This window comes from Tremella mesenterica (assembly GCF_000271645.1).
Source record: "Tremella mesenterica DSM 1558 unplaced genomic scaffold TREMEscaffold_1, whole genome shotgun sequence".
NCBI classification, from domain to species: Eukaryota; Fungi; Basidiomycota; class Tremellomycetes; order Tremellales; family Tremellaceae; genus Tremella; species Tremella mesenterica.
In genome coordinates this window covers 2592682-2607595 of record NW_006711225.1, presented here as the reverse complement: position 1 = coordinate 2607595, position 14914 = coordinate 2592682, and the positions used below count along the sequence as shown (strand labels likewise).

The following is a 14914-nucleotide window of genomic DNA, read 5'->3' as shown; positions in this document are numbered from 1 at the left end:
TACAACTTTTCAATCCATTTCCATATCTTCTTCTTCACCGAATAATCCTTCGTCGTCATCATCTTCTTCACCATCATCATTACCCCCAACTTGACCATGGATCGTTTCTCCATGTTCATGACCTGACCCAGAGTTGTCTTCATCTTCGTCTTCACCTGGACTTTCCTCCTCCTCATCCACATTTCTCCCGTTATCGTCATCGTCACTCCCATCTTCGACCCCATCTTCATCATCATCATCAATCGTACTTCCATGATTGACCAACCTTCCAGTTTCTGTGGCAACTTCTTTCCTTCTCATCTTTACTTCTTCCCTCACACGTCCCATTTCTCTATCTCGCGCCAAAGCTTGATTCTCCACATCACCAAGAAGTAACAACAATCTCAGTTCATGTGCTACGTCTCGTAGTCGTTGACAAGACCGGACGAGGGAAGCAGTACGATGTTTGAGGTTTAATGCGTCTAAAGTTGGTTCGGTTGTCTGATTGTCAGATAAACCATCTATTTTTCGACTCATGGGCGACGTCTGTCGCACCACTGTTTTATCTAAGAACGAGTTCACGATCCCACCGTCTTGACATAGGTGAGTGCTTACTAAGCTTCAAACTCATTATCCATGAAACATACAGATAAGGTTTGTTCAATGATATCCTGTACCCTCTTCAAAGGTGCAATGTGGGAGAGTCGAAAGGCGTAGAGTAGAGGGAGGAGGATTCCAACCCCGAAAGTGGGAAGTATTCAGGAGAGTGTAGAGATAGCAAGATGTGAGTATAAAACATGTGTGTAAACGTTCATGACGAAGAGTGACTGGTTTTGATGACTCTGTTCACTCACATTACCTCCAGCAACCTCAACAACATCTTTCAAACCATTTAAACAAGCTTTTATATCCTTATCCACCCTCTTGTTCAATTCTTCCGCCCAAACATCTAACCGTTCTTCGTCCCCTCCTGTGCTTTCTGACGTTGATGTACGAGTTCTAAAACGACCTAGAGTAGCTCTGGGTAGAGCAGATGGGCTTAAAGCATCAGTTTGGAATGGTTTGGTCGTCATGACATTATTGTGGTCGGTATAAAGCAGGTCACTCTGACAGTTGTTGAAACGCAGTTGGTGGGTGTGTGATCGAAGGTCGAAGGGGAAAAGACGACCGTGGGAAAGTAAAGCCACGGTCACTTACTGAGTTTGCTTCGAGTCAAGTACTTACTTTACTCTCTACTACTGTACGAGTAGAGTACAGTCAACAAAGTTCATATTCTTCTCATCTTATTCATAATTCCAGTTGACAGCGTCCAAGGTTTGAACATAATAAATGATGGTGGAAGGATTCTGGGATCACTAAGGGGACAAAAAGGACACAAGGAGACAGAAGAGAGGGCAATCAGAACTTCACAATGTCACAACATAACCTCGCATTACCAACATCAACAACATACAAACTTTCTCCAACACGTACCCCTACTCCATCTCATCTACAAAGTTCATCCGGATCTACAAACCTCACTGGAGACACAAATACTCCGATTACCAAAAAACCAATAGGTAAAAAACGTCGTCGACCAAGACCTACGACACTTGATCAAACTCGTGCATTGGACGAAAATGATGATGTGTCAGATTCGGAGATTTTAGCTGCTCCTACTTCCAGAAGAGCTGTATCGGAAGCTTCTGATGAAGAAGAGGATGAGGAAGGTGAAGTTGAGGAAGTGAGGGATAAGGGGGAAGTAGAGGAGGAGGAGGAAGGGAAAGGTGTGGTTAAAAGGAGAAGAAAGAGGATGATGGAGACAAAGTGGGTTTACTCTACTATAACTTCCTTCTATCTTCTTACACTGGACAATGACAACTATCATTCTTTTGTAACATGTTTGGAGGGAAGCTGTGTGGTCCTTCTCCTTCGAACTTAGGCTATCAAGACCTCGAGGTGTAGGCTCTCACGATTGAAATGAATGAGGGGAATGAGGGGAGTTGTCATGGAGTGCACTAATCATCAGCATGTTGAGAGGTCTCATGGATTCTGACCAAGCGAAGAGATACGATACTTTTTATTCTGTCATTTTACCTAAACAAGCTGTCAGTAGGGTAAGTCTTGTCGTTTCTCTGTTTTCATTTCCTTCTTGCCCACTCATCCCTCTCTGTCTGTTTGATCTTCCCCCGTCTCACCATCAATATACATACAGAACTCAACGCGTAAATCGAAGGGTATCGAAATACATCTTCTCGTCTTCTCGGCCACAAGTAGGAACGAAACAAAGTCACTGAGGATTGATATTAATCGTAGCTTAATAGGGAATTCTTCGACCAACATATCAAACCTAGTCTATCGCAGATTGTTGCTGGATTAGGAAAGATTTACCTAGCTGAGATCATTGAATTAGGTAGATTTCTTCAAACTATCAAAATACATACCCCTGCTCATCAATGTCTCACCCTCAATAGTATATATCTCATTTTCGGCGTCTTGCCCTGGCTGACCTTCCCCCACATTTCGCATCATATATCCACATTTTCTTACAATAAATGAAACTGGATTGCGCTAAGCTCCAGCCAAAGAGGTCCAAGCCGAACAAAAAGCCACAGGAGCGTTGAAACCTGAACATCTAAGAATAGCTAAAGAACGATGGGAAGATACCACAGGCAAGACTGTCAAACCTTCATTGAAACGATAATCCCACTGTACCCTGATGACTCTTCATCTACCAACCTACACCTCTATTCCACTTCGTCCATTCGACAAGCGACAAGGGTGAGAGAGCCTTTCACAAAGGAAGAAAAGATTTCTGGCGTGGTTGTCATTCAGTTCATTCAATGTAACATAACCGTTGTAATTTTATGACTTCCCAAGGATACTTCTATATGCAAGTGTTATCCATATATATCGTCGTTAATTCATGCCAAAGTCGTGCACCCGTATTCTCTGTTACCTTCCCTGACCAAAGTGAAGATATGGTCCCCTAGAATTCTCTCAGAGAAACCTACTTCACAATAACAGAAATAGTCTGATGTCAGCTGAAAGATTTCAAATAGGCTGTATCTTAAATCCAAAGTTCTCACTTGAGATCACAACCATGACCGAGCGATCATACCAAAGAACCATGACGAGATGACGGGAATCTACGTTGACGGCGCAGAGACCTCAGAAAACAAGGAAAGTATTTGACTGGAGGTACACTCACATAACCATTTCCGCTTGAAAACCTCGATATCTCCAGCAGTCATTTCCGGATGTTCAGCCCGTAACGCAGGAGATATAAGCTCATCGAAGTTCTGTAAGAACCTTCGTCTCCATTCTCTCAAGGTACGAGCGTAATGCGGCTGATTGTCAACGAGTCACCCAACTACGAGAGATGAATAGAAACTGACACCGATATTAGAGACGGAATCAATAATCAACCTGTTGTTCGCTCCTACCTGTATAGCATCGGTGATGAAGCTGATAGTAGGAAGGAAACCACCTGGAAAGATCCATTTACGTATAAAGTCGATTCCTTTCTGGTCTGAACATAAGCGATCCGTCCATCACTTCAAGTATGTTCGTACTTCGACATACAAAAGCTGTACGAACAGCTCATGCTACACTGTAGCACCTGCGGGGGTAAATAGACAAGAGGCAGAGGATGGTGTTCAAGAGAAGAAGCAACTCACATTGCTCAAAACGACTTTCTGGGATAGTGATGACTTGGAAACAAGCCACTCCGTTGGACTTCAATACAGAGTCGAGCACGGAGAAATAACCAGGAGTGAATTCTTTACCGACTTGTTCGAGCATTTCGATGGAGACTACCCTGTCGAATGACGATTTCCAACTTTCGGGCAGACTGAAGATCAACAACACTTCATCATCTCTTTTCTTCATTCATTTCCCAATAAGCATTGTGATACTGTTTCGTCATGAAGCTTATACTGTCGTCTGGCTTGTAAAGGAAAAGAATCAAAAACAACCCACGCTCTGTAATCCATCAACCAAACTCTGACTCTCCCACCTAAACCAGCCTTTTTGACCCTTTCCTCCGCGAGTTTCTTCTGTTGAGCAGATAAAGTGATAGTATCAACGGTACAACCCGTTTGCTTGACCGCCTCAATCGCAAAACTCCCCCACCCGCTTCCTATCTCTAACACTCGATGACCTTGTCTGATATCAGCTTGACGTATGATATGTCTAATCTTTGCCATCTGAGCGTCTTCTAATTCGTCTTGCCCCTTTACTATTTCTTCCTGGGTCCGATGACATTCCGCATCATTCTTCAGCCTTTCTGAGAAATCAACATTGTTGAGATGATGGAGCTTTTGAGCAGATAGATCCGCGTCGAGTTCGGGGAAGATGGCACATGAATAGGTCATGTCATCACTGAGAAAAGCGGAAAACATTCCGTTTGAAAGATCATAATGAGCACTGATGTTGAAGATTGTATTTGAGAGTGTATTTGCAAAACGGGAATTCGTAAGAGAAGATATATATCTGAACAATTTCGAAGGGAGGGTAGAAACTCCTGGTATGTTGGTCGATGCGAGAGAAGGTCGAGATCGAATGAAGATCTGAGTATAAGTTACTTATTTATCCCTGAGGTAAACATTTGACTCACTCTGAAAACCTGAGGTAGATTCGAGACTTCACAGTCACCAGCCATGTAAGCCTCTGCGAAACCCAAATCTCCCATGGTGACCAACCGAAGCCAGAAGGTATCCCTGATCACCTTGATCTCCACACATTTGTCGGGTTCAGCTGAGGCAGAGCCAAAAGTCCACTCACCATCCATAGAGAGGATTCGGAGTTGACCATGACGGATGGAATGTTTCATCATTGACAAGATCACCATCCGCGCCCCGGAAACCAAAGGAGACCAAGATATGGTGTTGATGGTGGAAGAAGCGCACGAGGTCAGACCGTCTACCAAGTAAAGCAACGAAGAAGTGTAACCCATGGAAGAAGATGGGACATGGTCCGTGCCAAGTGCAGGAGTCACCTGTCCCTCGGAGAGTTGCTTCGTCGGCGTGGTAGGGATAGAGTCAGGAGGAGTGGGGTAGGAAGACATGCTTGGAGTACGACAGATGGGGAGGGTGATAGACAGCTCTGTGTCGAGTGTGCGTTACTGGGGACGGAACAAGGAGGTGGAGATGGTGTAACTGGTGACAAGGTGATATACAGCCGCCCATGACCTCGGCCTCGGGGACCGCCCCATGCCCCATGCTTGTGGCGAACGTTACCGAGGCCGATGACAATGACGAGAGGATCTTCGATCTCCACAGCAATCGACAGACAATTCTAACGAGGCTAGTGCGAAAATTCTCATCTTCACGATCGAGCATGGACACATGGTGAATGTGGAAATGTGGGGTCCCGCGCTGAGGTGACGCGACTGATATTTCTCCTCCTTCCCCTTTTCGTCGCGTCAACTTGTCTGATCTCCCCCACTTTCCCTCCACCCCGCACAGACCAGTTTTCTTCTCACCTCCCGCATGGATTTTCGACTTTTTCCTCGACGTTCCTCCTATACTTCTCTCTCCCACCAGTCTTCCTCCCTCTTACATCTCTTATCACAACTCACACTACCTATCACTTAGAGCTTCCCCAATCATACGCTTACCTCCTTACCATACCTCACACTGTCATGTCTTTCTCTACACCTCGCAGGGACAGCTTGCTCACTCAGCTTGCTGCCAACGCAGATACTTTTCTCCCAGATTCTATACCTGACTCCTGTTCCGAAGCTTCCGACAATGACGTGGTTGCTATCTCACCACCCACTTCTCACAAAGCTTCGTTCTCCAATAAGGAGAACGGTTTTGTTCCCACTTCCCTCAGAACTGGTCCTTCCGGGTCCAGAACCATCCCTACTGTCGAAGCCACCGTGGGTAGAGGTGGCAAGGTCATGTACACTGTTGCCAGAGATGAAGAAGGTGTGGAGTTCTTCGCAGTGCAGTGGTGAGTCATGTCTCAGCGTTCAGCAAGTTTGACTGACCTACTCAGGCGCAAGCCGCAAACGAAAAAGGTGAGTATTGAAGATCGTATTTGTAACGTCCCAGCTGAATACGCTTTCTTTGTCTCTTTCCAGCACAGTGAGTCGTCATGACTTGTGGAACGACAACGACTGATGATCCATAGAGACTTGGGACGGTGATGCCTTTCTTAAAGTCACAGGTAACCGAGTACAGATGGTAGATGACAAAGGCGATGTGTGAGTGGACAACTTGTAAGAAGCTCAGTGGCTCATTGTCAGTATGGCATCTGGATCATTCAAAGGTCCTCCTATGGTACAAGGCTGCGAGCTTCGGGTCGGTCAATACGAGACAGAAGTTGATCGATCCATCTCCGCTGAAGAGTAAGCTGTTATCTACGAATACGTCATATCTGACCCCAGGTTCAAAGCCGAAACGTCCATACTCAACAAGAGACTCTTGACCCCCAGCTCCATAATACGAAACCCCGCCACTATGACTAGTCACTTCAAGGCTCCCTTACAGTTCAAGGTCCCTCGTCCGAAGACCGAGTATCTCCCAGCCAGGACGAATTCAGGGATTGACTCCCCTCTTGCTGTCGCAGGACCTTCACGATCTCACACAGCTGTTCCATCCACGACAGTCCCTGTTGGGAAGACAGTGTCTGCCGCGAGCTTCTACGCCTCAAAGCCTAAAGTGGAGAAGATAGTCATCGGCGAAAAGAGCAACAAGGAGCGTCTGGCATGGGGTGGTGCTCTACATGATCCAGGTGCTCCAGGAGCGGTTGTCATGCCCCGACCACCTGATCTATGGGGTGAGAAGAAGCAAGTCTTTCCCATCTATCAGACAGCAGAGTGAAGCTGAACCACAGTCGGACGGAGATCATCGATGTGGTCCTTGATCCTCTGCTCACTTCCATCATGCGTCCTCACCAGCATGAAGGTGTCAAGGCGAGTCGAAGATACACAGGCAGGTACCTAGCTAACCGGCAGTTTATGTATAAGTGTGTCATGGGGATGAGCGGAGCGGAAGCCGAAGGTTGTATCCTGGCCGATGAGATGGGTCTAGGGAAGACTCTCCAGACTATCGGCCTCATCTATACAATGCTCAGTACGTCATCTTCACATAAATACCATCCGAGGCTGATGACCAAGAGCAATCTCCATTCGCCAATCAAGGACATATGTGAGTAATCCTGATCGATGATTCTCTGCTCATTATCGAAGCGCACAAAAGATCTTGATCGTTTGTCCTGTCACTCTGGTGAGCAACTGGCGCAAAGAGTTCAAGAAATGGTACGTTACGCGCTCACTCATTGCCGTGGTACTAAATATGACAGGTTGCAAAACAAGGTCGGTGTGGTCGCAGCGGACGGGAGCGATTGGCAGATATCCAATTTCGTAGGTACATCACGGCATCGGAGCCAAAGCTGAGGAGTAGCTTCACAATAGATCGCAACAGGTCTTGATCATCGGCTATGAAAGAGTATGTATTTCTCTCCTCCTAATTGCTTCTGCTGATGGACTCAGTTGCGCAAAGTCATGTGGGTCACTGCACGCGCTCATGCTATGACTGACACATCAGTAAACAGCTCGCGTCTTGTCAGCCGCCTATCGAATTGATCGTATGCGACGAAGGACACAGATTGAAGTCAAAGGATAACAAGACGACGAAGATGTTTGAAGCTCTGAGAACCTCTCGGAGGATCAGTGAGTCTCCACGAGAAGTCAAATCTGACCCTAGTCCTGTCTGGTACGCCTGTGCAGAACGATCTCGGAGAATACTGGGCGATGGTGAGTCGAACGAAGCGGAGCAGATTTTGACCGTCAGGTCAACTTCACGTGTCCCGGTATATTGGGCACTTACCCTTCTTTCAACAAGCGTTATGAAAAGAAGATCCTCCGTTCACGTATGCCTGGTGCTTCGAAAGCCGAAGTTGAGAATGGAATGGAGCAAGCTGCGGAGGTAAGCTGTGAAAGTGTACAAAAAAGGATGGAAAAGGCTGAATGGCATCAGCTGTCCAAACTCTCTGAGAAATTTGTGTTGCGTCGAACAGCCGACGTCCTCTCCAACTATCTTCCTCCACGTCGTGAGCAGCCAGCCTTTCACCTTATGCTGCAGCTAAGCATAGATGATTATGTCATCTTCGTTGCACCGGCGACACTCCAGTTGGAGGTGTTTTCCAGACTACTGAACCCTAGTCTGCTTGGCAATTTCTTGCGAGCAGGATCCGGAATGATGTCTTTGGCATTGAGTTGGTGACTCTTTACTCGGATGTGACTGGCTCTGACTCGCAGTTGACTCCCTTCGTAAAGTGTCAAACTCTCCTTCGGTGAGTGCTTCGACAAGTGAAGCGATATTGGTCTCACTGGAAGCTTCTCAGGAAGAAGGACGAGGAGAGCATCCCTTTAGACGAGATCGGCACTGGTCGTGAAGAGGCCTTGAAAATCATACCCAAGGATACCTCTGTCGTCGATCTTGACAGCAGTGGAAAACTAATCGTTCTCGTCCGTCTCTTGCAATCACTCAGGGGCGCGAGCGGCGAGAAGGTTGTCGTTGTGTCCAACTGGACTAGCACCCTCGACTTCATCGAAGGCATGTGTAAAGTCAAGTCATACTCCTTCCTTCGCCTGGACGGAAAGACACCAACCAAAACGCGTCAAACGCTGGTGGAACAGTTCAACAGAGGTTCACAGCTGGACTCGTTCGTTTTCTTACTCAGTGCCAAGGCTGGAGGTGTGGGGCTCAACTTGATCGGGTACGTGAGACCGTGCGTATGACTCGGGTGCAGCTCATCCCAGTGCATCTCGGTTAGTCCTGTTTGATAGCGATTGGAATCCTTCGACAGACAGGCAGGCGATGGGCAGGATTCATCGGTCAGTTTTCAACTTCTTGGCAGTATTAGAAGAGCTGACGGTCAGCGACGGACAGAAGAAGCCGGTTTACATCTATCGCTTCCTCACGGCCTGTACTATTGATGAGAAAATCTACCAGGTCCGTGGTCATACCCTCGTCCCCGTCGAGTGCTAAAATCCAGCGGCAAATCACCAAGGATGGCCTGTCGGATCAAATGCTTGACGGAGGTCAAGCGACAGGACAGACCAAGGATTGTGAGCTTCCCCCCAATCGAAGATATCAGGCTTACACAAAAGCTTTCACCCTTGCGGAGCTTCGTGATATATTCACGCTCAACACCCTGACCGATGGTTGTCAGACACGTCAGTTTTATGAAATCTAAAAGATATCAGCAAGGCTGACATGCAGATGACCTACTTGGATGCGACTGCGCCGACAAGACTGCCCCAGCTGACCTGGCCGCTGATAGCTTGCCAACTCCTGATAGCTTGTCAGATGATGAAGATGAGCTCGAGTCAAGGCCTAAATTTGTCTCGGCAGCACAGTATGATCCCGCTCCGGTAGGTCACGACTTCGTGCTGAACTTGTTCCTGTCAGCTGACCATCAGACCCCAAAGATGATCAAGAAGGTAAGTTCCTATAATCGGATTGATCACTGATACTCGTAGGCTGCCGAAGAGAAGAAAGAAAAGCTCGCCGCCCTGAAGAAATGGACCCACATCGACGCGTACGACAAGCAATCTTTCCGTGATATCGCCGACACTGTTCTTTACAATATGTTATGGGAGGATTGGGATAATGACGATGCCGGCCCCTCTTCTTCTCCGTCCGCCCTTCCCTCGCATACGTCCAACAAGAAGGCTCGTCTCGAAGGTGGTCGAATCAAGAGATCTGAAGGCTCGGACTCAGAAGAGTCGACGGGAGGCAAGACGAGGAAGAATAAATCCGGGGTCAAAATTGATATTGGGACAGAGGTGGAGAGGAGACATGACCTGAGGAAGTTAGCTGATAATGGGCAAGGGGGCAGGGTGTTGTATGTGTTTGAGAAGGTCAAGAAGTCCAAGATGCTTCAGCGGGAGGAGGAGGAGGACTAAGAGGGGGAATATCATGTCACATTTTAATCGCAATGCATCGCATATCATAATGACCGCGCACGGACGTGAAAAGATCTTCTGCCCTCTCTCGGATCGTCGGCGTACAGAGTGTTTCGTTCAGTTGAAGAGAGTATGTCGAGATGAAGGGGGGGTATCCATGTCGAAAATGACTCGATGCTGAGGAAAGATCAGCGTCCTCGCGCCCTCCTTATCTTCAATCTCCTCTCCACGAATGGGTCTTGGTCGAGCAATCAGGGGTCATCGGATGGGATGTGTCAAGCGCCAGATCTGACGTTGAATCTGGCGGCCAAGTGAGTCGGCAGTCGACCTGGAAGAAGGGGGAGGGTGGGATGTAAATACGATCTCGAGTGTTGAATACTGTAAAGAAAGAAACGATCAATATCAGCATTGAAAGCTGACGTATCCTCTAAACTCTTCTCTATCGCTTATGTGTGTGGAACGTGTCTCGAGAGGTCACCATCTACGAGAAAGAAGTCACGAGAATATGAATGACGGTGAAAACACGTACGGATCCATCCTCTGTCCCATCTCTTCGCCTCCAAGCCATCAGTTGTATTTCTTTCAATACGTTCCTATGTCCATTCTCTCTGACCATCCCATATCTATGTATCTCAAGTGGTGATCCATAGAATAATCTCGAGGATCTCCTCTACTCTATACACGGTCCATGAGGATGATCAAACGCGAGAGGAGATAGGAGTTGTGAGTTGAGAGGTGGATGTGTAGGGGTGATGAGGGAATGATCGGCGTACATCCTCTTTCCTCCATGAACCATCCTGGTTTTTTGTTGTTCCCCCTTGGGAAGAGTTGTCAAAAGGCCCAACTATGAAGATCAGACTGAGAGGAGTGTGCAATAAAAATGATGTGAAAAGTCGTTGTCGATAAAGAAGGACGAAGGATCAGCCGAGAATGACGGAAAGGAAGGACGCTATGACGTTCAACCCTGAAACCATCACCAACTCTCTATCTTCTCTTCACTACCAATCCTCTTTTGCTCAACTCATCAACTCATGATCATCAGCTCGCTTTTCACTCAAGAGTCTTTTTCTCTCTTCTCAATCTCTTACTCCCCATCCCTGGTGTTAGTTGGTATTTTCCGCGACATTCCTTCAACGCGTCTCTCCAACCACTGTCAGCCATCTTCCCTCTCAAAATGAATCTCGATCAATCTTCCCCGCACACAGCCTCCTTCTTCCGGTCAATATACTACATGTCATTCATAGATCATAGACGATGCTTGCCGTCAGTACATTCCGGTTTTCCGGTCTACTTGGCAGTCGGCGACTTCTACCAGCCATCTAACCGGCAATGTGTTCTCTTCATTTCAACTTGACCGACCACCGCTTCAGGTAAAAGAAAGAAAACAGAAAACAACGGGAACATGTCTTTCGTCAGAGGCCAGACTTGGGTTCATAGATCAGCCACTTCGTCAATGTTCTATTACAAGTCAGTACCTCCACACCACGATCTTCCCGACCCCAGGTTAATCATCGGCACTAAGAACTCTCCAATCTTCCGATTTAGGAATTCTGTGAATCCCAATGAGAGACTTTGGTCATTTTTACTGTACGAAATCTGTACCACCTCTGACCGGGTCTCAGAACTCGGATATCAGAATATCAAGTTCGGCTTCTCTATGGTAGAAGGTTGAGGAAGTCGATAGTGTCTTTTTCTCTTCCTTCTCTTTTCGTCTGTTGACTCTTCTTCAAATAGCCCTAGGTAAGTGGAGCGGGTAGTCCATGAAGTTCGAGAACGAAAAGTAATATACCAAAAGTAGAATGAATTTAACTGATAGTTAGAAGACATAGGTACTTCGGATTACAAAATGTTGCCGTGTCACAGGTTTCATTCTCTTCGGGAAATTTGGTTTGTTAGGAAGCGGAAAGAAAACTTTACCTTTCTTGATGATGGGTGAGTATCTCCTTCTCTCATAAAGACTTGATTCCTTGACTGGCAGTCTTTTCTTAGCCACTTTTTCTCGCGATCCCCAAGTCACCTGTGCTTATATCCCATACCAACCAACCTCCCATCCTCAACACCCCGTATCCTGTCCATACCAACACATCCCCCATCCTCATTCCTATCGACATCGTCTCGAAGACGACCTCGTCCTCCTTCTTATCCGTATCACCCCTCGCCACACCCCTCCTGTCGGCCCGAGCCTATCCTCTGAATCACTACCATCCTTCACATCCTCTCATCCGCATCCTCGACAAATCACGTACCTTGTCCTTAACCACCTTCTCTTGAGTCCTACCTATATCGTCAATCATCAGTATCATGAGTAGGCAACTCGACTGGTACATGTCCAACAACAGGGCCTGCCCCTCTATGCGACACTCGTTCGTCAACCCCAGGGATGTCTTTCAACCTATCCCAAAACAAGGAGCAAACGTTCGTCAAGAATACTTCGTTCCGGGGACACCAGGGTCGCTGGCGGCCTTGGCACAAGCCCAACAAGCCCAACAAGCTTATCAATTTCAACAAAGCTCCAAGAGTTTTGTTCAAATAGGTCGTCTACCTGCTCATCACGAGGTAGTACGTCCACAAGTAGGCGGATCTGGTGTCAACAATCTCTTTCCCCAGAGTTACACCCAGATCCCCTACCAAGGTATGCCACAGTCGTTCACGACGTCGGTACAAGGTCAACAGGATTCTCATCCTGTTCAAGGGAATTATCCTTCTCTTCAATTCGGAGAAGAATTCCTATTCGACTTCGGTGTCGACAATCACTTTCCTCAAAGTCACACCCATATTCCCCATCAAGGTATGCCACAGTCGTTCACGACGTCGGTACAAGGTCAACAGGATTCTTATTCTGTTCAAGGAAGTCATCCTTCTCTTCAATTCGGAGAAGAATTCCTATTCGACTTCGGTTTCGACAATCACTTTCCCCAAAGTCACCCCCAAATCCCCAGTCAAGGTTTGCCACAATCGTTCGCGACATCGGCCTCAGGTCAACAGGGTTTTGACTCTGTTCAAGGAGGGCTTCTACCTGCTCACCAAGAAGTAGTACCTCATCAACAATACGGATACGGATCTGACAATCTCCTTCCCCAAAGTCACACCCACATCCCTCAACTTTTGCCACAAACGTTCGCAACGTCGGCGCAAGGTCAACAGGGTATCAACTCTGGTCAAGAAGGTCTTATACCTGCTCGTCAGGAGGAGACACCTAGTACAGCCCCGAGAGGAAGAGCTGGGAAGAACACTAGTGCCTCCCCAAAGAAAGGCGGCGGCGGGGCAAAAAAGGATCGGGCTCCCTCGAGCGTCCGTCGTCCTCAGAAGTCCCCCCGTCAAAGATCATTGATCGAGGTGCCCTATCGTAAGAAGGGCCAGTCGAGGGCGGAATACGCCGCGTTATTTGGTGTAACTATACCCCAGGCCGTTCAGCTGCCCGGCGAATCGACGGAGGATTTCGTGATGAGGGCCCAGAAGGAAGAGAATAAATGGTGGACCAAATTTATGGCTAACAGGAGGCAGGAAAGGTGCAGGAAGGGAAAGAAAAATGCCAACGAGGTATGTCGTTCCATTCGCAACTATCTCTCAATCATTCTTTTCCCATTCACGGAGCATGGGGATAAATCGCTGACATGTCAGAATAATGAGATTGACACTTCCCCCGATGGTACGGTCGTCACTTCCGTTAGCTCGGGTACCTCATCAGAAGTCACCAGGTGTGACGACTTGGACGTAGGGGAGATTTTAGCAGCGATAAAATCCAACGTTTCTGCTGGATGGGTTTCTGAAACGACAAACACTTCGGTGTGTGTGGAAACTTCGAATCATACCCTTGAGGAGCAAGTACCTCAGCAGACTTTCGATTTCAATTCGGCAGGTCCATCGGCGGAACCTTTGCAAGCCGGGTCGGATGTCACTTTATGGAGGTCATTTCCAACTGATCGCCAACCCTCAGATCACAACGCGATCCTCCCCCCTTCCGCTGAGTGGGATGATATGTGATACTTCGGAGTGACGGATCAAATCAGCGAGGACGACTCATGAGGGACGATTGACACCTCTAAGCAGTTAGTAATGACAAAGTGAGATCAGTGACATGACAGCGAGACGAAGAGGAGGAAGAAGAGGAAGAAGAGGAAGAAGAGGAAGAAGAGGAAGAAGAGGAAGAAGAGGAAGAAGAGGAAGAAGAGGAAGAAGAGGAAGAAGAGGAAGAAGAGGAAGAAGAGGAAGAAGAGGAAGAGGAGGAAGAGGAGGAAGAGGAGGAAGAGGAGGAATGAAGGCTCGCTCGGGATTATGGACCACATTGCATGACAAGTGCTCGAGGAAGGCGACCTAGGAGTTTGCCCTTGCAGGATGCAATTTATAACTGAAACGGGTTGAGACACGTCAAGATGATTTTCTTACTAACCAGGTTGACGAGTCTCCCGGAGGAGTCGGACCAATAGATGACTATTAGGTACCAGCATGTGGCGGTTCAAGATCAGCTCGATTTATCACCCTCGTGAGTCCCAATATCAGTGTGTCACGACCAGTACTTATAGCGAGATCAACTCTCACTAGCAGAGTTGATATTGAGCCTTTTAGGACGGTTTATGATCGCGGGCTCGCTACCCGGTCATGACACAGTGCCTCCCGAATCGTGAGCTATAGTCAGCTGACTACACTTACCGACGTTGGACGCGAGGTGGGAGTTATTCGATTTCAGTGCCATGGCACCTGATGAGAGTGCAGCCAGATGCATGACATACCCTAAGTAAGCCATTTGCATCAACGATAAAAGTCAAAACTCACAATGTAGGATGCAATTTTTTCTCAAGATTCATTATCGATTCTCGTAGATGGTTATATAGCAGTAGGCTATGGAAATCGTCGGACATGTCACTCACACTGCATTCTTCATCTGTGACATGGTGACAGAGAAAGATCAAAGACTACGGAGACCGCAGTCAAGGAGTTCTGAATAGCCAACGCTGGAGGAACTCAATTTCGAGTCGACCAGTCTACTTACCCTGTTGGGTTCTGCAAACTGATAGAAACTGCTATGTAGTTGGC

The 14914-nt window shown here is 47.4% G+C and overlaps 5 protein-coding genes across 5 annotated transcripts; 3 read left to right on the top strand and 2 right to left on the bottom strand.

The window, feature by feature from the left end:
• Positions 1–9: 9 nt before the first annotated feature.
• On the bottom strand, positions 10–1052 carry TREMEDRAFT_58806 (uncharacterized protein; the record flags this gene model as incomplete). The annotated part of the gene is made up of 2 exons (XM_007001349.1): positions 10–480; positions 834–1052. 2 exons carry the CDS (start codon positions 1050–1052, stop codon positions 10–12), a joined length of 690 nt encoding a protein of 229 aa, XP_007001411.1.
• Positions 1053–1390: 338 nt separating this feature from the next.
• On the top strand, positions 1391–2662 carry TREMEDRAFT_58805 (uncharacterized protein; the record flags this gene model as incomplete). Its single annotated transcript, XM_007001348.1, has 4 exons — positions 1391–1785; positions 1988–2075; positions 2275–2431; positions 2541–2662. 4 exons carry the CDS (start codon positions 1391–1393, stop codon positions 2660–2662), a joined length of 762 nt encoding a protein of 253 aa, XP_007001410.1.
• A 244-nt stretch (positions 2663–2906) lies between these two features.
• On the bottom strand, positions 2907–4699 carry TREMEDRAFT_21878 (uncharacterized protein; the record flags this gene model as incomplete). Its single annotated transcript, XM_007000391.1, has 7 exons — positions 2907–2992; positions 3170–3308; positions 3357–3490; positions 3639–3811; positions 3940–4193; positions 4260–4529; positions 4577–4699. Coding segments are annotated over 7 exons (1179 nt in total), but the record flags the coding sequence as incomplete, so codon positions are not given.
• A 724-nt stretch (positions 4700–5423) lies between these two features.
• On the top strand, positions 5424–9932 carry TREMEDRAFT_36825 (uncharacterized protein). Its single transcript, XM_007000788.1, has 24 exons — positions 5424–5916; positions 5962–5987; positions 6097–6169; positions 6212–6313; positions 6353–6744; positions 6786–7040; positions 7085–7115; positions 7157–7225; positions 7270–7330; positions 7460–7473; positions 7515–7639; positions 7674–7723; positions 7761–7895; positions 7947–8019; positions 8062–8184; positions 8228–8262; positions 8306–8688; positions 8732–8806; positions 8852–8924; positions 8968–9040; positions 9083–9148; positions 9195–9346; positions 9395–9415; positions 9455–9932. Exons 1-24 carry the CDS (start codon positions 5603–5605, stop codon positions 9878–9880), a joined length of 3147 nt encoding a protein of 1048 aa, XP_007000850.1. The 5' UTR covers positions 5424–5602; the 3' UTR covers positions 9881–9932.
• Positions 9933–11282: 1350 nt separating this feature from the next.
• On the top strand, positions 11283–14139 carry TREMEDRAFT_58802 (uncharacterized protein; the record flags this gene model as incomplete). The annotated part of the gene is made up of 5 exons (XM_007001347.1): positions 11283–11547; positions 11701–11812; positions 12190–13420; positions 13502–13774; positions 13966–14139. The coding sequence occupies 5 exons, from the start codon at positions 11283–11285 to the stop codon at positions 14137–14139; spliced, it is 2055 nt and encodes a 684-aa protein (XP_007001409.1).
• Between the last annotated feature and the right edge of the window lie 775 nt (positions 14140–14914).